Source organism: Diplotaxodon limnothrissa, linkage group LG2 (genome assembly GCF_057381915.1).
Source record: "Diplotaxodon limnothrissa isolate DT_005_m linkage group LG2, D_limnothrissa_male_GT1.1, whole genome shotgun sequence".
Classification (NCBI taxonomy): domain Eukaryota; kingdom Metazoa; phylum Chordata; class Actinopteri; order Cichliformes; family Cichlidae; genus Diplotaxodon; species Diplotaxodon limnothrissa.
In genome coordinates this window covers 31,206,122-31,221,837 of record NC_140597.1, presented here as the reverse complement: position 1 = coordinate 31,221,837, position 15,716 = coordinate 31,206,122, and the positions used below count along the sequence as shown (strand labels likewise).

The 15,716-nt window shown below is 38.6% G+C and overlaps 1 protein-coding gene, 3 non-coding genes and 1 pseudogene across 4 annotated transcripts in view; 2 read left to right on the top strand and 3 right to left on the bottom strand.

Annotated features, from left to right (window-relative positions):
• The first annotated feature begins 1,828 nt into the window (after positions 1-1,828).
• The window catches only part of LOC146638728 (uncharacterized), a 36,816-nt gene continuing 22,928 nt past the window's right edge, over positions 1,829-15,716 (top strand). The window contains exon 1 of the mRNA XM_085362381.1: positions 1,829-1,877. Coding sequence (XP_085218507.1) covers positions 1,829-1,877 — 49 coding nt within the window. The remainder of the gene's footprint in view (positions 1,878-15,716) is intronic.
• LOC146638732 (signal recognition particle RNA) lies at positions 10,511-10,780 on the bottom strand (annotated as a pseudogene).
• On the top strand, positions 11,269-11,340 carry trnaq-uug (transfer RNA glutamine (anticodon UUG)). Its single transcript has one exon. It is a non-coding gene; the product is annotated as a tRNA-Gln (tRNA).
• Positions 12,894-12,976, bottom strand: trnal-cag (transfer RNA leucine (anticodon CAG)). Its single transcript has one exon. It is a non-coding gene; the product is annotated as a tRNA-Leu (tRNA).
• Positions 14,004-14,075, bottom strand: trnaq-cug (transfer RNA glutamine (anticodon CUG)). The gene has a single exon. It is a non-coding gene; the product is annotated as a tRNA-Gln (tRNA).

Here is a 15,716-nt window from a genome sequence, read left to right as displayed (position 1 = left end):
AGGAGCTAAAGAACTGAAATAACATCTGAGTTGAACATTAACAATCAAGTTAAAAAGGGTCACGTTTTTATGTTGTGTAGTATCGGGCAACAGAACTTCAACTGGATGGCATTTAGCCGGATTTGAGCAGACAGTATGTCTCTGAACACCTCAAAATACATTCAGCTGCGTCTGTCCTGTGTCATCAATAAACACTAGTGTCCTAGTTCCATTGGCAGCCATGACATGCCTCCGCTGTTTTTTACAGATGATGTGGTATGCTTTGTATTGGTCTTTCACGTGGAATTCCAATAAAATTGATTCATGTTTGTGGCTGTAATGTGACAAAATGTGAGAAAGTTCAAGGGGACTGAATACTTTTGCAAGCCACTGTATATAAAAGGGCCTTGGCTAAAGTTCTCTGAGAAGACATATCTTGCGTTGTGGGACTACATAAATAAAACTAAATTTAAAGTCTGAAGAAGTACTTTCTGTTTTTTTTAACCACAAGGGCATGCATTTATGTACCACACTCTTGCTACACATTATGTATAACAACTTAAAGCTGTTCTGCAGCAACGGAAATGGATTAAGCCTTGAAAGTTTGTGCTACCATTTCCTACATGCGTCCAAAGTTTTCTTGATTACTTACAGCCCTGCTCCTACAGATAGAGGCTTTTGTAAAAGTAGTGTTGGAACATGCTGTGGTACCATTCCCTTGTGAGTATTATGTCAGCCTGCAGTTTCCTTTGCCATCAAGAGGCACTCCGAGGGGAAGAGGTCTGCAGACCTCAAACCACACAGAATCAGAAGATACATTTCTGAAAGTCAATAGCTTGTGTGAGACACTTAATAAGACCACAGCTTCAAAACTTGATAGTGATTATAGTAAGCAAGTTTCGGTTTTGACTGTAAAGAGAAGGTTTTGAGTTGCAGGTTTGACAGGTCGAGTTGCAACAAGAAAACCATTTATAAGATTCCAGAATAAGTTAAAAAAAAGGGTTGCCTGGGCCATGAAACACATCTGATGGACTACTGTAGACTGGAAGGCAGTTTTATGGACTGATGACTCAAAATGTGAAATCTTTGTTTCATGCAAGATTTTTATATGTCGTTGAGTAGGTGAAGAGATGGTCTTTCCCTTTTCACGTCCTTTGAAATGGCATATTTTGATGTTTTGGGGACTACATCAATAAAACTAATAAACTAAATCATAACAACAATAAAAATAATGTCTAAAAAAAGGCAATAAAAGTGTAACTGGTCAACAATAAAGTGTGAAGCAGTATCATTATTCTTTACCACATATTATGTAGCACACTCTTGCTACATATGTATATGTAAATAATAGTATGTTACAAGCTGTACTTATATTATATATTTATATTCCTGCAAACATATTCTTCACTCAGTGCTCACCATGCTGACTGACATGTTTTTACTTTTTACTTTGCGCTTAAAGATGAAAAATATAAGCCACAATTGATCCTGTGCTTATTTTGTTATCCACATATCTGTTAGTAGGCATTTCTCTTTCTCGTTGACGTAATCTGTCAGTTTTGAGACTTATTTCAAAATAAATGACGAATGTTTCGTTCTCTTCCTCCCTGTTAATCGCGATATATTTTTATTCTCGTCAAACTAAAAAGCGGAACAAGAACTTGTCACTTCCTTTTATCCTCTCAGCAGATGAAAGGATAAACAGAAATTCAATAAGACTTGAAACTAGCTTTCTTTGAAAACCCGTTGTCCGAGGCTTATCACTGACGCTTGGCTTCAGTTCAGAGCCGCACACGCGTCTGTTTTTAATTATTTTGAAAGCTGCCGAGTGGATCAACAGTGAGCAGACATGGAAGCTGTAGTTGGATTGTTTTTGATGATGTTTGGAGTCTGTCATGGTGAGCTGTTCAAATTTTCTCATGTAGTCCTTCGTTAATACTTCGTTTTGTAGTCAAAGTGTTGTTGTTGTTGTTGTTTTAAATCAGCCACGGGATCCTGTACAATCAGTTAAAAAAGTCTGATATTGCAACAGTGCTGGATATTGTTGTAGTCTAAACACCCCCGTCCCCTCCCTGTACACACCCCGTGGGGTAAATATTATTTTGATTATTGGCGATGCTGCTTTGAGAAACGTGAAGTTCGAGACAGCGAGAACCACAGTCACATGTCTTCCAGGCAGTGGTGTGTCTAGAAAATTTTTGTTGGGGGGGGCAGGTAGATGCACAGACTTGGAGAAGGGTGGCAGATGTAATTGGCAGATAATGTTAAAAAAATATCTTAACAACTGTTAACCATAATTCAATAACCCTATAAACCTAATAACCGAACGCACTTTTAACTCTTATTAGAATGAGATTTTAACCACTACGGTGCAAAGGTTTTAGATACTGCATTGATAAAGTACAAGAGATACAATCAGTGCTTTGTTGGTGTTTATTCAGCATTCAAGTACAGCAATATTTGCATAGTATTTTTACTGACATATAGCGCACATATGTTTTGGGCAAAAACAGTTTTGAATTTTAAAATACGAACATTTTTAACATACAATTTGCAAATTAGCCAATGCCAATGCAAAACTTTATCTGCCTATTAAAAAAAGAAGATAATCTTCTCACAAACTGGTGTTTGATTTTGAAAAGGAAAAAAGTGGGGAAACAAATGAAAAGACTAACATTTGAATGAAACCTGAAAGCAAGTAAATACTTTCTATGCTGCTCTATACATTTTACGTCAGATAAAACTTTTGTTTGCAAGATTCAGATAATTATTTAATAAGAGCTAGATATTTTAAATGAGAATAAGAAAGAAAAGTATTTCTTTGTGCCCCCCTTTCCCTGTTAATGCCCCACCTGGCCCCCTGGCAAAACTTTCCTAGAGAATGAGAGAAGAAGAGGCAGCTGTGCAGCGTAAACACACAGAATAACTCCAGCTTTGTGTCTTTTTTTCATTCTAGCTGAAGTACGGGACAAACTGCGTCTCTTCTCAGCTTAATACGAAATGCGTAATATTACCGTTCCATTTTTTAAGGAGCCGTTGGCAACTCTACTAACTAACCAGCGGAGGCGTCACCCAGAGGGGAGCCATTGAAATGTGGGGTGAAGAATGTGAGAGGGGTCGTTGATGATTTTGGCTGCCTGTCTAAGGGCCTGTTGGCTGAAAACCTGTGCCAGATTTTTGACAGGCAGGCCAATGATTTTAGAGCACACTGATGCAGTGTGCTGCAGTCTGTATAGCAGCAATCTTCCACTCTTGCTAATTAATCAACCATAGAGAGACAGAATTTTCATTCATTAGAAATCCTGATACTTAGCCTCATCCACCCTAATTGTCAAAACTCTCATAAATCAGTTGTTAAACTCACAACACATAAATTATTTGTTATTATCTATCATCCACATAGCCCTTACTCAGAGTTTCTGATTTAGTGCTCAGTTCAGATAAAATAATTATTGTGGGTGATCTTGACATCCTTGCAGATGCTGAAAGTAGATATAGTTATGACCGTTGAGCTGATTAATTTATATTTGAATAATAATTTTTTTTAAATTTATTTTGTTTGTAGAAAAGCTAATTCAACTTTTGCGAGATCTCGCAAAAGTTGATATTGGCTCGGTTTACAAGACATCACATATTCGCAAAAGTGCTCCGACGTTTTAGGAGATGTATAAAACTTTTGCGAGATCCCGAGTTTGTTTTGCGAGATCTTGCAAAAGTCCGTCTTAATTTTTTTTTCTCCCATGTCCGCTGCGGGGCTCCGAACTATTTACATTTTAAATGGGTCTAGCTTAAGTAACACAATAGGTCATGATGTTATGATGATAGGGCAACATCAGCAGTAACAGTTACCTGAAACATCAAATTATTTTATTATTTGGACATAAATTATAATTTATATAATTATAAAAAAAAAAGCACAGTTGACTAACTGTGCTCATTCACTTTGTGTGACCTGAGATAGGTCGCACTATTTCTGTTTCAGATAAACATTTGGAAATGCTGCCATAAATGTTCTGGTGGCGACTAAACACAGAAATGAGTGATATCTTTTCTTTAATTCATTATTATTATTATTTACAGGTGTGGAAAGTTACTGTGATGGCAGACCAGATGGAGCTCATTGTTATGGAACTTTGGGAGGAACTTTGGACATCAAACTGACGGACAGCACCTCAGAAATATTCAGATTCCAACTATTAAAAAATACATCAGTAATAAAATTCAGGAGAAGCAACAGTTCTAGATATAATACGACAGATGAAAGATTTCTGTTTTATCCCAGTAATGGAACACTTAGGATAAATAACCTGAGCAGTACAGACAGCGGTAAATATAACTTTTCAACCTTTAATTCAGATGGAAAAATATCCGCTGAGCGGACTTTACAAATTTTTATTCAAGGTAATTTTTCCCTGTATTACTAGATCGAAATTTAACATTGTTCTGGTAATTCATATGCATATTTACAGTGTGTAAAAAGAAGTTTTGAACACAACACCAATTTTCTAAGTAAATCTAATTTTAAAAGTGGTATTGACATAAAATTCTCACCGGATGTCAGTAACAACCTGTCCAATCCACACACGTAAAAAAAAAACAAACCACAGATGTCCATTAATTATGTTATGTGTAATATTGAGAAATGACAAAGGGAAAAAGGTGCAAAAAAGCATTGAAAATCATGACACCAGCTGAGATCTGTCAGCAATAATAAAGCAGTCCTGTCACTTAGTGCAAATTAATTTTAGGTGGTTCAGTTCCAACTGCTAACCAATAAAAAGGTGTCTTGTTACCAAGGTGTCACACAAGAAATCTCTCATAATGGGTAAAACAAATGAGCAAGACCTTCACAACCTTATTTTTTTAAATAAAACATACTGATAGCATTGGTTACAGACAAAAATGTAAACTACTGAAGTTTACTGATCTCTGTTGAAGCCATAATCCTGAAGTGGAAAGAAAATAAGTTCACCCGGAAGATTTCAGACAGAGGAGTGAAAAGAATAATCCTTTGAGTTCTGATAGCTGGCCCTTCTCATAGGACCAGTTGAGGAGAGCTACAGAAAGACTTGGAATCAGCAGGTACAATTGTTTAAAACGATAAGTAATGCACTCAACCACCATGGCCTGTATGTGCACTCACCATGCAAGATTGCATTGCTGAAGAAGCGTGTTTAAGTTTACTAAACAAAATTTAGACAAGCCTGTGAAATACTGGGAAAATATGTCTGGTCAGATGAAACCAAAAATGAACTCTTTGGATACCATAATATATGCCATGTTTGAAGATCAAAAGGCACTGCATATCACCCCCAAAACACCATATCAACAGTGAAGTTTGGAGGTGAGAACATCATGGTGTGGAGCTGTTGTTCAGCATACGGGACTGGCATGCTGGAAAATGCACCAAGACATTTTTGACAAAATCTGCTGCCATCTACCAGGATGATGACGATGAAACGAGGGTGGACGTTTCAGCAAGAGAATGATCTCAAACACAAAGCCACGGAAAATCTAGAGTGGCCCAGCCAATCACTTGACCTGAATCACTTTGAAAATCTATGGAAAGAAATAAAGCTCAGAGATCATAGAATAGGGAGATTCTTGTGTGGAAGAATTGGCAAAATCACTCATGAGCAAGCATGCAACTGGTTTCTCCATACAGGACGCACCAACAAAGGCTTTTGTACAAAGTAGTAAATTCAGTAAGTGTGTTTTCTCTGTGTCATTTCTCTTTATTAAACATATCCTAATTTATGGAAATCTGTGGTTTGATTTCTTTGCGTGTGTGGATTGGACGGGCTTGTCACTGACATCTGGTGAGAATTTCACGGCAATAGTGCTAGAAATATATTACAAAAACTGGTCACTTATTCAATAAATAAATAATCTCTCTGTCTTCTCTATCTTATCTATGATAAATGTAGTTTGTGCTTTTGCTGTTCTTCATTAGAGGCTATAAAGTATGTCCAAGATTGTGTTTTAGCGTCAAAAGTCATCTGTTTGTGTTTCTCTTGGCTCCTGTGTCCTTTTATTTTTAGAAGGAGGTATTTTGCCAGTGATCTGTGGTGTTCTCTCAGCACTGGTGATTTTCTTAGTTGTGGGTGTAGCTGTCATCTGTTTTGAGAGGAGAAAAAACAAAACAAAAAAAGGTACAAAACTTGCTTTTCAATCACCTCACTCAGCCTTTTGCTCTTCTTGTAGATATACAGAATCACATTATGCTTCTTTTTTGAAGACACTTTTTTGCTTTCTTGCTAATGATTTCTTCATAATGTTATAATTTCATTGAAATATGTTGGTATTGCTAACCAGTCAGCTCTACTGCAGTAAAAACATGATCAAAACAGGTCAGAACAGCATGTTTCACAAAAACTATTACCCTAATGAATCACTGATGTTAATTTTATCTTGCTTCTATGCAGAGGAAGATGACCAGGAAGTAATGTACGCTGATGTTAGGATCAGGCAGCAGCAGGAGAAGCAAGTGAAGGGAAGAGAAGAGGAAGTGGAGTATGGCCAAGTGAAGCTTTCACAGTGATCTTATCAGACTGAACCAACGTGATGATTGTACAGAAAGATTGTTTGTGTCGCAAAATCCTTAAAATCAGGTGATTTAGATGGTCTGTGCATTTATACAGACTGCACCACTAAATGCCCACAGAGGGAGGAAGTGATGCTAAATCCCTAAACATCTTTTCTATCACAAAGCGATTTTCTTTGCTTCATCTTTACTTTTGTATTATAACAGAGCATAAATTCATCATTTAAATGGAAATAATTCAAGTAAGAACACTGAAGTTTTGTATGAATTAAAGTGGAGCAACAGCTTTGAGCATGACAACACATCCAGATGTTACAGTTACAGAATATGAGAAAACCTTTTGTTTCGTGTTACTTGGTTTCATCAATGATTAATACTTTTTACTCTGTAAACAAAGACACACCACCTTTTTATTAAAGACAATTCAGATTTATTTATATAGAACTAAATCATAAAATATCAAAAAACCCTACAATAATACAGATATGAGCACGGCCAATTACTTGTTATAGTGACAATAATACCATATTGATAATGTTTTGTCATCAGTCTGGGATCTACATATGTGTTCGTTAGTGTTATGGTGTAAAAATCTCTTTATGCTAAATCAAAAATATAGTATTGTGAATAATGCTTCTATTATGCTAAAGATGTTTTTTGTTTTATTTTAATTGACTGGGTTTTTTATATATTTTGCTTCTCTATAGTTACACAGTCACAACATATTTGTAACATTGATTTTTGTGCATTTGGTGATTTACAGAAATTGCCATGGTCCCTGGGTCTCGGTATTGAAGTTTGGATTTTAGGTTATCTTTGGATTAGGTTTCCGTTATTTTTACTATTTAGTTTTCTGTTCACATAATAGTTTATTCCTTTGTCTGTATATGTTTTTTTTTTCTAGCCTTTTCGTTTGTGCCATCGGTTCTTGGCTCTGATGACTTTAAATTTAGTTAGTTCCCCTTTCCAGTGTGTTCCTCCTTCTGTCTTATCTCTGTCCTTTTCTTTCAGTGTTTCCTCATTTCTGTCGACATCGCTCATGCTGTTTTCTTGTCTGCTTCCTCTAGTTACGCTCTTGTTTAACCGTTTAAAGACAAACTGCATCATGTTCAGTTTTTTTAAGAGTTTCTGAGACTTCAACATCATCAGTTTGTTTTTTTGATTCAGGCTTAAAGAGTTCAGTTCAGTTCATGTTCAGTTTTTCTTGATGAGGTTTTTTAGCTTTTCTTCCTGGCTTTGCTCTCACTGATCACCTGATTATCAGCCCATCTGTCTCCTTTTCTCTGACTAACTGATACTTTGACATGACTAAATGATGTAATTACTTTGTTTCTTATCTCTTTAGAGTCTGTTTCACTTACATGTTTTATCACCGTTAATGATTTACTCTTTTAGAAATAATTACACTTCTAAAATGTCAGTTGAATTGCCTTTTTTGTTATGATAAAATAATAATAAATAATTATTAAAGTTTCAGTGAGTAATCTCTATAATTTTTATGGTAAGCTGTGTGGAAGACAGGGGTCGGAGACTGAACACTTAACTAAAGATGGCAGCTTTATTGCTGGAAAAAATGAACTAAAACAACATCAAGGCTGAAAGAAACAAACAAAAGCTAAACTAAACCCAAGGATCTTGAATTTGACAACTAACGACTTGATGTGACTGGAGAACGTAGCACTAACACAACACCACATAGGAAAAATGGAGAACACGACAAAGAACAGAGGGAGACTGGTGATATGATATATTGTCATCCTTTTACAACAACATGAATGTACTATTGCTGTGTGGTTTATTACTATTACTGAAGGTTACTCGCCACCAAGCTAACATTGTTAGCTAGTGTCAGCTGAGGTTAGTTCATAAACTGCAGACTGTTAAACTTGATGGAAGCATTAACAAGAGTTTTTAAATCTGAGAGTCTTTAAATCTAGCTGAGATTGCTCAGCTGAGCAGAGAGACCGATCTTATCAGGGCTCAACTCAGCCAGGCAAAGGGCCTCGGGTCAGGGGTCAGAGAATCGCTCGACAGTGGCAATGAGAGAAGAGGGTTGAGCTGCAGAGAGTAACACCTCAGAGCGCTGCAGAGAGCAGGATGTCTGGGTCCAGCTGTAAAGAGAGGCGGAGCCAGCATGTGTGGACTCCTGAAGAACAACAGCTGACTCAACAGGTAAGATTTAAGGGGTTGTTTGAAGCTCTCTGAGAGCAGCTCACCTTTTAGAAGTGGAGTAGTGGCTGCTCTTATCCTCCCTTCATAGCGTGATGCGACAGGTGTGTCGAGGAATGAACTGCGCTGAGCCTTTAGGTGTTCTCCTCATTCAGATATAGTAATGATTCACATGCAGTGTGTGTCTTGTTTTTTGCTGGGTTTTTTTTTTTTTTTGCTTAGGCAACATCACTCAACACTTTCAGTGCAAACAGAGTGGAGCAATGCCTCCTGGAGCTGAACAGGCAGAGCGCTGCAGCCCAAGGTCAACTGCTGGAAATAATCGAGCAACAGAAGCGAAGTGTTTCAGCCAGAGTCTCTCCCACTGTCTCCCCGATCCCAGCTTCTGCCTTCTGCCCGAATCCAGAATCCAGTGGGTAAAAGCAACATGTCGCTGTCTGTCTGGAGCACACATGACAGTTTAAAATCATTACACCTCATCTTTTGCAGCGGAACGCCTGCAGGCATCAGAGCGGGAGCTCCGGTCACACAGTGGTGGCGGTGAGGGTGAGAGGAGGTGAGTATCAGATCGGCTCAGAGAGGGATGTTATGACAAACAGTAAGGTTATTTTCCAGCACCTTAAACAGACACAAGGTGATGATGTCAGGAAGAAGAACTGACTGAAGATCACATGATGTAGGTGATTAATTATCTTTGCTGCAGGTTTGCTGGCTCTGATGCATCTTCTTACAGTTTTGGAAGAGAAACTAGGGATGGCAAAACACAGGTACACACACGCACGCACGCACGCACGCACGCACGCACAACAGAAATGTTACCAAATAATAATTAACTCACCTCTGTTTTTTGTAGTTCCACTTGCCTTCTTATGAATCCTACAAGACACTGTTCTTTATATAGAGATCATTAAATACTGATCAGATATCAGTATTTGATGAAAGGTCTGCCCCTCACAAACTCCTCCCAGCTGACCCAGTTATAATGAGTTTGGTGGTAAAGATGTGTCGATAAAAATTATGAACCAAAATTTTTATCCGTATTCTGTTTACATTTAAAAAATATTGCTTATAGCACCATTTAATCTATTTAATAGCAGTATTTCAAAGCCCGAACTTATTTCAACATGAAATGCTATCACATATAGATTGTCTGCAGTCCAAAATCCAGTGTAACCTAAATTTGTTCCAGTATTATTCTTAAAGTGGTTTTAGCTGCAACACAAACAGTAAAGGCTTTAGAGTGAAAGTTGCTTATTTTTCTGGAATTGAAAACTCAGTTTCTATCTTTAGGGTTAAGACTGGAGTAAAGCCGTATCCACGCTGTACTGTTTAATCAATGCTTCTCTTGGGCACTTCAATCAGGCCGGTGTGAGAACACTCCTTCCACATCACTACAAACACACGGACTTTGCAACAAAAAAGTTTTTTTGCTCTGCTCCTCCCAAACTCCTCCCAAACTCCTCCCAATAACTGAGATGTCATATAAGATGTATAAGGAGTGTACATGAGTTTCAAATGAGTAATAAAAAAAACAAAAGTCAAAGTAGAATGGCTACACCACATGATTTCCCAGAAACCATGTGACTTAAGTTTCACCTTACTCATAAGCTCATTTATACCAACACGTATAAGTTTGTCTCCACCTGCTGGGCGGTGGCGTGTTTAGAGTGGAGGATGTAGTTGCAGCTGTCCTGCAGGAGGAGGTGGTGCAGGACAAGCAGAGCAGCAGATTTGTGAGTGTTTTGGACTTGAATTAAAAAGACCAAGACGTGCTGATGAGGCTGCTGTGTGAAGTAGAGACAGGTATAAGGATGTGTATAAAGATTGGGTCTCGCTGTATTGCTCAGGCTGTGCTACAGCATCTATTCACAGGTGCGATCCCACTACTGAGCGACACAGGGGCTTTGACCTGCTCCGTCTCCGACCTGGGCGTCCCGGGCTCCCCCGGGATCACCATATCGATGCCAAACTTAGTGCAGACACCCGATCGACATAGCCTGCTGCAGCTCAGAGCTCCTGAGCTCAAATGATCCTCCAACCTCAGCCTCCCGGTAGCTTGGATTACAGGCACACGCCACCGCACCCAGCGAGAAGCACTTAGGTTAACAGGGCTTTTAACCATGTCTGAGGTGACATCATGACACTAACCTGCTGCCCATCATTAGCAAAGTCGTAATGATGGGCAGCAAAGATGAGGAATGAATGGTGCACAGTTGTTATATGCAAGTTTTTAGAAAGCTCGTGGTTAACCCTAGAGGATTTTGTCACAATATCAAGAAGAGTAACGCTTCAATGTCAGAAGTGGGATTCAAACCCACGCCTCCAGGGGAGACTGCAACCTGAACGCAGCACCTTAGACTGCTCAGCCATTCTGACATTGCAGTGTCAGTTTGGTGGAGGTTACCACTGTTAGATACTTTGGAAGAAACAAACATTATCCCTCTCATAACACATATAGCAGCTGTTCAGCCATGGAAACGTAGTGCGAATAATCTACAATGTCATCCATATTGATCATTTGGCTGAATACTTTTAGGCAGGTTGCCATGACCTGACAGTTCACACACTTTCGCATCGGTTCCATGGTGTAATGGTTAGCACTCTGGACTTTGAATCCAGCGATCCGAGTTCAAGTCTCGGTGGGACCTGCTTATTGGGAGGTGAAACCATACTGCATGTCACGTAATGATAACTTGTGCAGGTTTTTGGTCGCCAAGCGGTCTAAGGCACTGCATTCAGGTCGCAGTCTTCTCTGGAGGCGTTTGTTTGAATATAGCAGCTATTCAGCCATGTAAACACATACTACGAAGCTCGTGGCGCCCACTTTCTGTGCTGACTTTGAGGTCGGAAGAGGTTTGGAGCTGTGCAGTTAGAGAGTCAGCAGAGTGTTTGTGACTTTTGCGCACAAGCGCACCTCAGCACTCGGATACTCCAATCTATAACTTTGTGTGGGTTGTAACTGAATTTCAGACAGCTCTTTAGTACCACATAGTGACTGACAAGTGAAGGACCTCTTTAGTGATTGACAAGTGTTTTGTAAAGGCAGACGTCATGATTAGCTGCTTGATTTTATACACCTCTGACTGAAAGCACAATGTGCTAGAGAAGACATGCACTATGGTTTCATATCCCAAAAGCAAATCCCACTGGATTCGCTGGATTCAGAGTGCTAACCATTGCACCGTGGAACCACGACAAATCATATCAGCATTATTGTCGTAGTATTTTTAAATGGCTGTACAAGAAAAAGAACGCCAGATGCATTGGCTGCATTTTAAGATTAATAGTCGTATAAAACTTTGTTGTTCACAAAATTTGTAAACTTATGGACAAAATCTTTGCATACGTTTTAAAAATGCACAATTTCTATTTGCATTTCAAGTTATGAAGATAATTTACTAAACATGTCTGTGGTTTTTACAGTAAGAAGAAAATATTACTACTACTAGGATTTTATGTTCTTGTGTGATTTCAGATCAGTTGTGTTAATACAGTATGTCAATGAAAAAATAACTGTAAATTCAGACACGTGAGGTTGTGCTGAAAAGAATGATACCAAGCAAGGCAAGGTAAAAAAAACAAAAAAAAACAAACAAACATTCAAACAAACAAACATTTACACAGTAAACATCCGAAATGATGACAGCCTTTCATATTTTAATACCATCACATGGGAAGGACCAGTCCTTATTTTGGGATAGTTGGAGTAAAAGATAAAGATTGTTTCAACTTGCTGAAAGTTTTGACTTCACAAAATCAGGTTTTTAGCACATCAGTGTCAGTGTGAACAAATCCACTCTCTAGTGAATTTTATTACAATTATCTAGAATGTTGTTACACTGTGCATGATTACAAAATCCACTGCTGTCAGGGATGAACAGTGCACAACTCTCATAGTTGCCAGTTTCAAGTGTATTTTGTCACAACAGTAAGAAGTCTCCAAAGGTTGATTCTGTTCATCTGGATGTAGCGTTTTCAGTGGGAGAAACGTCTCGTCACTCATCCAAGTGACTTCTTCAGTCTCAGCTGACTGCAGGTTTCCCCAATCTTATAAACAGTATATTTGCATAATGACTGAAAGCAGCCCCCTGAAGGAACAGTGGGCTCGGAGGTCAGTTCCTTCATCATGATTATGCAAATTCTCATGACCATTGATCAAAGACCCATGAGTACCAGTAAGAAAGAAGTGCAAAAATTCAATTGTCAGAAGTGGGATTCGAACCCACGCCTCCAGGGGAGACTGCGACCTGAACGCAGCGCCTTAGACCGCTCGGCCATCCTGACATATTGAAACTTACTACTAGTTGAATAATCCCGCGCAGTTGCTGATTTCCATTTGACATACTTGTATGTTAAGTGCATGTAATAAACAAAAACAAATAAAAAATAATTACAAAGAAAATATATTGATTTTAAAGTTTGTGTTAAATGTTGTAAGTCAGATCGAAATAGAAAGATCAGGTGTGGGTGGACAGGAATGATTAGATGTCAACAACTTGATTGGACGGCCAAAGTGTGAAATGTGACGTCCTGTGAGGGAAGCGTGAAAAAGCGTGAGCAGGTATAAAAATTAGGTAAAAAAAAGACATTCTGGGTTCTTCCATTTTGTCTTTTGCGAGATGAGCAGTTGGGAAGGTTGGATCTAAGAGGTTCACAGTTGAAAGTTCAAGCTGAGACGCTAGAGGGGGAACCGCAGCCCAACTGGTTTCAAATGAATGCCCAGCTGCTTTCCTGTTGGGTGATTTTCATCAACACAGAACACGGGGATAAATGCATTTTTGGTTCCATCCTCTCTCCTCACCAATAAAATAAGAATAAAATCTGCATTAGCTCAACGTGGTTTAGTCAGATAAGTGTTGTTTACATACATAATTGTTTGGCGACCATAAACATGCACGTGTTATCATCAAATTTTCATCTCATGCTGCTGTTACACATGCTACAGATTTAAAACAAGTGGGGCTTAAAACTTTACTTTGGAAGACATAAATATTATACTTCACAAAACACATAGCTGCTGTTCAGCCATGGAAACCAATACCACGATGTTCATGCTTGTTTGTTTTTTGATGTTAAAGACAGAGGAGGTTTAGTGCTGTACAGTTGTTGAGTCAGCAGCGTGTTTGTGACTTTTACTCTGTAACTTGGTGTGGTGTGCAACTGAATTTCACACAGCTCTTTAGTACTACTCTTTAGTGATTGACAAGTGTTTTGCTGCTTGATTTTATACAGCGTTCACTGAAAACACAATTCATACAGAAATTCAAAGTGCCAGAGAAGATATGTAGTATGGTTTCACCTCGCAAATATCAGGTCCCACCGAGATTTGAACTCGGATCGCTGGATTCAGAGTCCAGAGTGCTAACCATTACACCATGGAACCCCTGTTGTAGTGGCTATACTGTCAGGTCGTGGCAACCTGTCAAAAAGTATTCTGAATTAAGTAAGAACGGTTCCATGTAAACCCATGTCGGAGGTGGATCAGATGAGAAATAGTATATCATCATGCGCAATTGTGCAGCCCAATAGTCCAACTGAAAGTTAGGACCCTTAAGCCCACCCCTGTCAAATGGCAGATATAATAGAATTAACCGAAGCCGATGGCGATGATTTTGCCAAATAAAATTGGTAATAATTTTCTTTAAGTTAAGAAAAAGACCTACAGGTACTAGTAGAGGAATATTCTGAAATAAGAAGAGGATTTTAGGGAGTACGCTCATCTTCACAATAATATGATATGGGTCGATTTGCCTACCTATCTACAACCTCTGCCGAAGAGGATGGCACAACACAGAAGAGCACAGAAGAGGTCAAGGCCCAGCCAAAAGTGAGTTTCAACAATGAGATGGGATTCATGATAAAAAATGAAAAATGTCAATGTGATGACATCCAAAGAGGGAGCTCGCAGTTCCCAGTTTTCATGCTGATGTTAAAGTCAGAGGAGGTTTAGAGATGTGGAGTCAGTGAGTCAGGAGAGTGTTTGTGACTATTACGCACAAGCACAACTCAGCACTCAGACACCCCACCGTGTAACTTTGTGTGGTGTACAACTGAATTTCAGACCGCTCTTTAGCACCACATAGTGATTGACAAGTATTTGTAAAGGCAGACGTCATGTTTAGCTGCTTGATTTTATACACCTCTCACTGAAAACACAATTGTAGCACAGTTCTGGTGTGCCAGAGAAGACATGCAGAATGGTTTCATCTCCAAAAAGCAGGTCTCACCAATTTTTGAATTCAGATCACTGGATTCTAGGTCCACAGTGCTAACCATTACACCATGGAAGTACTACTGAATAAAAAAGGTATGACTACCAGATTGTTGCACTGTGACAGCACCATACCAGATGGAAACCAGAAAAAGAAAATGTGGGATAAAATAAGACAGATTATAGTTACTAAATGACTACAAATCACTTCAAATTTGAAAAAGGAAAGAAAATTAAAAGCAAAAAACAGAAATACATAAGAGAACAAAAGAAAAGAAAGACTAGCTCATAAGAGGGAAAAATTGATTGAAATGATCAAAAACCTCACCTTATGATAGTTCTTGTTTTAAATACAATATTTGAGCGAGCTGACTGGAATTTTCTCGATACTGTTAGATAATAATCATATATTGTTATATTTGTGTCTTTAAAAAAGATAATTCCTCAGTGGACAGTTAACTCCTGATAAACCTTTTTACAAGACAGTCATTCAAATCTGTGGTTATAACTTATAACACTTTAGTGTACTACTTAAACACTAAAGTGGGCCTCACATGAGATGTCAGTGCCAGCAGTGGCACTGCCATCTTACATTATTTTCACCCTCTTCGTTGTAAATGTTAAATTCACCTTGAAGAGGTGATTGATCAGAAAAAAAAAACGTACACTACTTTAAAATGATGGTTCCCTCTAAAAGGATAAAGTCAAGCACCCATACCCCCACTTTAGGCATCAAAAGTTACATTTTTCCTTTAACACTGAAGACTCACAGATTTTACCAGGTCTTTACACACACACACACACACACACACT